The 8,732-nt window shown below is 56.4% G+C and overlaps 1 protein-coding gene across 1 annotated transcript; it reads left to right on the forward strand.

Moving 5' to 3' along the window:
- Positions 1 to 464: 464 nt before the first annotated feature.
- On the forward strand, positions 465 to 8,460 carry LOC133765421 (uncharacterized). The gene is made up of 5 exons (XM_062198984.1): positions 465 to 486; positions 6,297 to 7,564; positions 7,627 to 7,890; positions 8,001 to 8,148; positions 8,420 to 8,460. Exons 1-5 carry the CDS (start codon positions 465 to 467, stop codon positions 8,458 to 8,460), a joined length of 1,743 nt encoding a protein of 580 aa, XP_062054968.1.
- Positions 8,461 to 8,732: the final 272 nt, after the last annotated feature.

An 8,732-nucleotide genomic window follows, 5' to 3' on the forward strand; every position in this document is an offset into this window, starting at 1 on the left:
CACCCCCCCCATCTCTGTCTGGATCTCTCTGCTCCTCATCTCCATTCATATAAAACTCCTAGCAAACTAACACCTCTCTGGGTGGGTGACAAAACCTCCTCAACTCTGTTTCTGATTCACTCAAGTTGTTATAGGCTAGGTCAAATCAAAATTGATTTCCAGACTCTTGTCTTTTAGTTAGAGAAGAATTCTAAGTACAGACCCAAACATAGCATGCAGTGTGATCAACTTTACGTACAAAGTGAGAAAACTACACAGGCTCATTAGAGCTGAATCAAGGCAGAGCGAGGGAATTATAATTTACTGCTCCACTCGTCCCAAGTCCACGAGGAGAGAGAGCTTTGTTCTACCTGGTTTTTTTCTGAGCTTAGAAAAATGGAAGTGTTTGCATGGTACCACCTCCATGTCCAGGGTAACAATAGGTACTCCCTGGGGAGGGGTCCCTGATTGACAGGTAGGTGAACATGGCAACACAGAGCAAAGGAGGTGCGGCTTCCAGCTCATGAACACACAGATCCTGGGTCAGAGGTCACACATCAGGTGAACACACAGAGATCCAGGGTCAGAGGTCATGTGCCAGGGAGAACACACAGATCCTGGGTCAGAAGTCACATACCAGGGAGAACACACAGAGATCCAGGGTCAGAGGTCATACACCAGGTGAACACATAGAGATCCAGGATCAGAGGCCACACATCAGGGAGAACACACAGATCCTGGGTCAGAGGTCACTTGCCAGGGTGAACACACAGAGATCCGGGGTCAGAGGTTACACATCTGAACACACAGAGATCCAGGGTCAGAGGTCACATGCCAGGGTGAACACACAGAGATCCAGGGTCAGAGGCCACACATCAGGGAGAACACACAGATCCTGGGTCAGAAGTCACATACCAGGGAGAATATACAGAGATCCATAGTCAGAGGTCACATGCCAAGGTGAACACACAGAGATCCTGGGTCAGAGGCCACACACAAGGGAGAACACACAGAGATTCGGGGTCAGAAGTCACACACCAGAGAGAACACACAGAGATCCAGGGTCAGAGGTCATACACCAGGTGAACACACAGAGATCCAGGGTCAGAGGCCACACATCAGGGAGAACACACAGATCCTGGGTCAGAAGTCACATACCAGGGAGAACATACAGAGATCCACAGTCAGAGGTCACACGCCAGGGTCAACACAGAGATCCTGGGTCAAAGGCCACACACCAGGGAGAACACACAGAGATCTTGGGTCAGAGGTCACATATCAGGGAGAACACACAGAGATCCAGGGTCAGAGGCCACACACCAGGGAGAACACACAGATCCTGGGTCAGAAGTCACATATCAGGGAGAACATACAGAGATCCACAGTCAGAGGTCACATGCCAGGGTGAACACACAGAGATCCAGGGTCAGAGGCCACACACCATGGAGAAGACACAGATCCTGGGTCAGAGGTCACACACCAGAGAGAACACACAGAGATCCAGGGTCAGAGGTCACATGCCAGGGTGAACACACAGAGATCTAGGGTCAGAGGTCACATGCCAGGGTGAACACACAGATCCTGGGTCAGAAGTCACATATCAGGGAGAACATACAGAGATCCACAGTCAGAGGTCACATGCCAGGGTGAACACACAGAGATCCAGGGTCAGAGGTCACACATCTGAACACACAGAGATCCAGGGTCAGAAGTCACACATTTGAACATATAGAGATCCAGGGTCAGAGGTCACATGCCAGGGTGAACACACAGAGATCCAGGGTCAGAGGCCACACACCATGGAGAAGACACAGATCCTGGGTCAGAGGTCACACACCAGAGAGAACACACAGAGATCCAGGGTCAGAGGTCACATGCCAGGGTGAACACACAGAGATCTAGGGTCAGAGGTCACATGCCAGGGTGAACACACAGATCCTGGGTCAGAGGCCACACACCATGGAGAACACACAGATCCTGGGTCAGAGGTCACACGCCAGAGAGAACACACAGAGATCCAGGGTCAGAGGTCACACATCAGGGAGAACACCCAGAGATCTAGGGTCAGAGGTACACACCAAGGAGAAAACAGATATCCAGGGTCAGAGGTCACATACCAGGGAGAACACACAGATCCTAGGTCAGAGGTCACACACCAGGGTGAACACACAGAGATCCAGGGTCAGAGATCACATACCAGGGAGAACAGACAGACCCTGGGTCAGGGAGAGCACACAGAGATCCTGGAATCCTGAGGCCACTTCCTCTGGTCAGTGGACTCAGCCCTTTACCAAAGGCAGCCAGTGTTCTCATGTCCAGCCATGGGCAGCATCCTGAGACTCACACATCCAAGGAACAGCAGCACATGGACAATGGGCAGAGGAGGTAGACAGCTCCTATGAACTAAGACTCAGAGTTGGAGAAACTGAGTTCAAATCCAGGTGTGACATTAGCTACCTCTCTAGGCAAGAGTATAAGTAAGAGTAACTGGTCTTTTTCACCTCTCAGTTTTTTGGTGACAACAGAATATGTATATTAACTACATTTTTAAATTAGTAAGTTTCATCAGTTTATGGATGTACAGAACACCTGATCAGAAAGCACAGATGTCTGACTGTCTCAGCGCCTTTGATGAACAGACTGCCTTTTCTCCTTCACACTGGTTATGCTCTGGGCCCTTCGCTGTAATTGATTTTAGCCATGGGCACACTTCCACCAAGTCCTGGAGTCCTCCAGGATATCCCCTGTGCAGGGTGGTCCTGAAACCCGGCGCAGAGCTGAGGCGCTGCACAAAAACTGCAGCAGTAACTACCCCTTTGTAACACTCACAGCACCTGCCAATACTCAAGTGAGGACTGAACAACTTCCCCACAGATGGTGAGGTACTAGGTCTGATCTCACTGTGAAGATGCAGCATCCAGCACAAGCAACAAGTTTACAAGAAACAGTTGCGGATGCAAGCAAATCACTCCGCAGTTCCATCAACAAATGCGGCCTGAAGTTGAATGCAGTCTTGTTGAAAAGCCACACAAGTTGCGCCACTCAGAAAAGACAGTGGCATCTGACTTCCCGGAGTGGACAGAAGTCCACGTTGCTTTCCGGTGGGTATTTTACCCTTTGCAAAGACGTGGGTGGTGTCAAGACGTTGGCAGGACGCGGGGTAGAACCAGAAAAACCGTGTTTCAGAGGACACAGCACTCTGTCTGCAACGCGTACGAAAGCCAGATGCTGATTTGCTTACTCATGCAATCAGGCGATCGACGAAGCTGACAGGAGAAAAGCAGAGATGACCACCGACTGCCAAGCAGAATCACGTCAGTCATTCACTAGAATTTACAGCTGATAACAGACGACAGGATCAGGCTGCCTGACCGGAGTTTTCATCCATTCTTCCTTCCAAGGAGAAGGCCAAGGAACATATGTGAGGAGTGGACCTCAGACTCCTGGGAGGAGCTAGCGAGGCAGGACAAGGGAGGCCCAGGGCCTGGCAACCGGTCCTTCTGCGGAAACCGTGACCCAGGGGGAGGACGAGCTGAGATCCATCCCGTGGGACAGAGTAAGGGGGAGCAAAAGGCAGAACTGTCACCCCACTAGCTGGAATGCTTCCACTGTTATGTGCCTGTTCCAGCTTCAAATGTGCAGATTCTCGTCACGGAAGCATACATGGGGGAGGGGCACACATCCTCAACTCCAAAGCAAACCTCCGAGCAGTCACAGGGCCAGCTGGAACACGGCTCCTCTCTCCTGTCTGGGCCACTGTGACAGAGACTGGACCTGCTGCTTGGCCCCTCGGGTGAGGCCGTGGACACCTCTGAGCTCTGTTTCTGAGCACAGGACACAACACAGACGCAGAGCGTACAGCGGTCTCCACGGAGGCAACCAGAGCTGATGCTGACACCTCGAAGCTCAGGCAACTGGGCTGTTCCGGAAGTCCCAGCGGCTCTGAGGCTTGGGGTTTGCTGCCTGACTGAGAACAAAGACCCTGGCTTCCCACCAAGTTCCTGAAAATGTGGCAGCTTCCACCTGTTGACCTTTGAGGAAAAGGCTCCCTGCTCTAATAACACATGATGCCTCCACGTCCTGGGAACTGTGTAGGGTGTCCACACTCGGGATCATGATGTCAGCTTCCACCTGTCAGGGCCTAGCACAGCTGCCTGCAGACACAGCCAAGCCACCCGAGTCCAGCCTGAGGATCTGCCAGGGGGTCTCCGCAGTGACAAAAACCCACAGCGTGCAGCACTGAGGGCTGGGCCACCACTTAGGACACCTGCGTCCTATACCAGGCCACGCCACTTCTGATCCAGCTTCTGGCAAATGTCCCTGGGAGGCTGGTGGCAGTGATGACCCAAGCACCTGTCCCCGTCATTCCTTGTGGGCACCCAGATGAAGCTCCTGGCTGCTGGCTTCAGCCTGACCCAGCCGTGGCTGTTGCAAGCACTTGGGAGCAAACCAGCAGGTGGAAGGTCTCTTCCCTTCCTCATTCCTCCCTCTCCCTCCCCTGAGGCTGGTCTCACTTTGCCTTTCATATGAATAAAAATAAATAAACAAATAAACATTTTTTTCAAACCTACAGCTGCGGTGTGGTGCTGGGCCGGCTGCTGGGGCACAGAGCTGAGGGAGAGCAGTGCTGAACCAGAGCCAGAGGCAGCCTGAGGAGCTGCCTCCACCAGGCAGGCAGGGGGCAGAGCCAGGAAGGTCTGAGAACATCCTACAACTCCACACCGGCTGATCTTAAAGCCACAAACACAGGGGCCCCGAGGGCCACAAAGCTGAGCCTGGGAGAGCAGGGGAGACTGACAGAGAGGGGACAGAGGGCACAGGGACATCTGGCCGACCCCCCATCCTTGCACATACACTAGAAAGCAAATGCAGTGCCACTGCCAGTAAAGCAAGCCCAGGCCCCGCTCAGGGTCGGAGTCTGACGTGGGATCCACAGGGCCCTCTGTTGACCTGAGGAGCAGGGATGAAGCGAGGAGACAGACCCTGAGCGCCACCACACTGAGGCCCCAGCTGCGCAGTGAGCGCCCGCAGCCCGGGGCACTGGGGCTCTGGGGTCAGCCCTGCTGCACTCCATATCTGAGAACTGAGCTCAGTAAGTGCACTGGGCGCGGGCTGAGGCCTCTGTCGTGCAGCTCCACTTATGTCTGCCACCAGGGAGAGAGAAAGCAATGAGCTCTGATTGCTGGAAGGGTTTCCTACATCAAAGCTAACAGAAATCGCCTTCGCCAGGCTCACAAAACAAACGGCTCTCACTCAGTGAAATGGCATCTCATAAAATCCATCAGCGTGAATGCCCGGGAAGTAAGACAGGCACAAGGCGGCCACAGCTCCTTTGAAACACATTCCCCATCTTGCCAATGTCTTGGCATCGTTCACTGATGGACCACATTCAGCAAATCAGCTGTCACCTGAATGTCACTGGAGACAAAACAGCACAGTGACCAGTGCGCTAGAATCAAATCCCCACTACCCATGTGGCGAAGAACTTTTTAAGCTGTTTCAGATTTGTTCATGGATCTGATAAAATAAACCCAGACCCATGTGGGAGACCTGGAGGAGGCTCCTGGCAGCTGCCTTTGGATCAGCCCAGCTTCAGATGTTGCTGCCATTTGGGGAGTGAACCAGCAGATGGAGGGCCTTTCTCTCTATCTCTCCCATTCTCTGTCTGTGGCTCTGCTTTTCAAATAAATATTTAAGAAACAAACAATGATATAAAGAATAAATAAATAAACCCAGACAGATCAGGTAGGGTGGTCACTGTCTGCAGACTGACGGTTCGCACCACAGCAGGCTGCTGATCCAGCTCCTGTGAGCAGCGAGGTTCTAGAAGATTCTCTGCACGGTGAAGCCCCACAGTGCCGCCAATATATCCTAAAGTGGGTCAGGGCAACTGGTCACTTTCAGGAGAGGGGAAGGCTGTCACAGACTGGCTTCCCAGCTTTGAAACCAATGCCTTGCTTGGTTGCCAAGAGCGTTTTTAAGCAGCACGTTCACAGTGTGCTGGTGTTGCGTATTTTCTTGATCCAGAGCAAAAGATCAGGGCTGCACTCTGAGCCCTAGCCTCACACTCCAGCTAAATGGAGCCTCAGGCCTCAGCTCCGCCCCAGCATCCAGGCCACGCCTCTCCTCAGCATCCAGACCACCCCCTCCTCAGCATCCAGGCCACCCCCTCCTCAGCGTCCAGACCACCCTCTCCTCAGCATCCAGACCACCCCCTCCTCAGCGTCCAGAGCATGCCTCTCCTCAGCGTCCAGGCCACGCCTCTCCTCAGCATCCAGACCACCCCCTCCTCAGTGTCCAGACCACCCCCTCCTCAGCGTCCAGACCACCCCCTCCTCAGCGTCCAGGCCACCCCCTCCTCAGCGTCCAGACCACCCCCTCCTCAGCGTCCAGAGCACGCCTCTCCTCAGCATCCAGGTCACCCCCTCCTCAGCATCCAGGTCACCCCCTCCTCAGCGTCCAGACCACGCCCCTCCTCAGCATCCAGACCACGCCCCTCCTCAAGGCTCAGACCACGCCCCTCCTCAAGGCTCAGACCATGCCCTTCCTCAAGGCTAAGACCGCGCCCCTCCTCAGCATCCAGACCACCCCCTCCTCAGCGTCCAGACCACCCCCTCCTCAGCGTCCAGGCCACCCCCTCCTCAGCGTCCAGACCACCCCCTCCTCAGCGTCCAGACTACCCCCTCCTCAGCGTCCAGAGCACGCCTCTCCTCAGCGTCCAGACCACCCCCTCCTCAGCATCCAGACCACCCCCTCCTCAGCATCCAGGTCACCCCCTCCTCAGCGTCCAGACCACCCCCTCCTCAGCATCCAGACCACGCCCCTCCTCAAGGCTCAGACCACGCCCCTCCTCAAGGCTAAGACCGCGCCCCTCCTCAGCATCCAGACCACACCCCTCCCCAGCATCCAGACCACCCCCTCCTCAGCATCCAGACCACCCCCTCCTCAGCGTCCAGACCACCCCCTCCTCAGCGTCCAGGCCACCCCCTCCTCAGCGTCCAGACCACCCCCTCCTCAGCGTCCAGACCACCCCCTCCTCAGCGTCCAGACCACCCCCTCCTCAGCGTCCAGACCACCCCCTCCTCAGCGTCCAGACCACCCCCTCCTCAGCGTCCAGAGCATGCCTCTCCTCAGCGTCCAGGCCACGCCTCTCCTCAGCATCCAGACCACCCCCTCCTCAGCGTCCAGACCACCCCCTCCTCAGCGTCCAGACCACCCCCTCCTCAGCGTCCAGGCCACCCCCTCCTCAGCGTCCAGACCACCCCCTCCTCAGCGTCCAGGCCACGCCTCTCCTCAGCATCCAGACCACCCCCTCCTCAGCGTCCAGAGCACGCCTCTCCTCAGCATCCAGGTCACCCCCTCCTCAGCATCCAGGTCACCCCCTCCTCAGCGTCCAGACCACCCCCTCCTCAGCATCCAGACCACGCCCCTCCTCAAGGCTCAGACCACGCCCCTCCTCAAGGCTCAGACCATGCCCTTCCTCAAGGCTAAGACCACCCCCTCCTCAGCATCCAGACCACCCCCTCCTCAGCGTCCAGACCACCCCCTCCTCAGCGTCCAGAGCACGCCTCTCCTCAGCGTCCAGGTCACCCCCTCCTCAGTGTCCAGACCACCCCCTCCTCAGCATCCAGGTCACCCCCTCCTCAGCGTCCAGACCACCCCCTCCTCAGCATCCAGACCACGCCCCTCCTCAAGGCTCAGACCACGCCCCTCCTCAAGGCTAAGACCGCGCCCCTCCTCAGCATCCAGACCACACCCCTCCCCAGCATCCAGACCACCCCCTCCTCAGCATCCAGACCACCCCCTCCTCAGCGACCAGACCACCCCCTCCTCAGCGTCCAGGCCACCCCCTCCTCAGCGTCCAGACCACCCCCTCCTCAGCGTCCAGACCACCCCCTCCTCAGCGTCCAGGTCACCCCCTCCTCAGCGTCCAGAGCACGCCTCTCCTCAGCGTCCAGGCCACCCCCTCCTCAGCGTCCAGAGCACCCCCTCCTCAGCGTCCAGACCACCCCCTCCTCAAGGCTCAGACCACGCCCCTCCTCAAGGCTCAGACCATGCCCTTCCTCAAGGCTAAGACCGCGCCCCTCCTCAGCATCCAGACCATGCCCCTCCTCAAGGCTAAGACCACACCCCTCCCCAGCATCCCAGCTCCTGAGTCCAGCCGACCAGGTGAGACAGTGGCACCCACAGGTCAGTGCCAGAGCTTCCTGCCCAGCTCCTGAGTGACAGTCCTGCTAATGCAGACCCTGGGAGGTGACGAAGCTGTGGCTGGATCCCTGCTTCTACCCTCAGTGGCCAGACCAGCAGTGCCCCGGTGACTCCTGCCCGGTACACACATCACCACCAACTTCCCAGACTGCTAAAGACCCCATGATGCCTCCATGGGGAGCACACGTGTTCTCTGGCAGCCCTTTCGCCCTCCCTTCCCCTGTGAGGTCAGAGACATTAGCCCCAAACCTGACCACGCTAGGGAACCAGTGACACTGCAGACACGAGCAGCCTTCACTCCCGTGGCACTGACTCTTGCCAGTACACTGCACAGGCCCCAGGTGATGTGAGGAAACTTGGACAATTTCAAGTTCATGAGCAGAAAGCTGCACCTCCTTCGCTCTGTGTTACCATGTTCAGCTGCCTGTCAATCAGGTGACACTTCCCCAGGAAGTAACTCCTCTTACCCGGGACGTGGGGGTGGAACCATGTAAACACTTCTGTTTTTCTAAGCTCATAAAAAGCTAGGAAGAACGGATGCTCTC

Source organism: Lepus europaeus, chromosome 8 (genome assembly GCF_033115175.1).
Source record: "Lepus europaeus isolate LE1 chromosome 8, mLepTim1.pri, whole genome shotgun sequence".
NCBI lineage: Eukaryota > Metazoa > Chordata > Mammalia > Lagomorpha > Leporidae > Lepus > Lepus europaeus.

Coding starts and splice junctions, on each gene's coding strand:
- LOC133765421 (XM_062198984.1), top strand. CDS start 465: ATGGCAACACAGAGCAAAGGAG. Junction 7,565..7,626: donor CGCCTCTCCTCAGCGTCCAG/GTCACCCCCTCC, acceptor CCCCCTCCTCAG/CGTCCAGACCACCCCCTCCT. Junction 8,149..8,419: donor TCCTGAGTCCAGCCGACCAG/GTGAGACAGTGG, acceptor CTGTGAGGTCAG/AGACATTAGCCCCAAACCTG.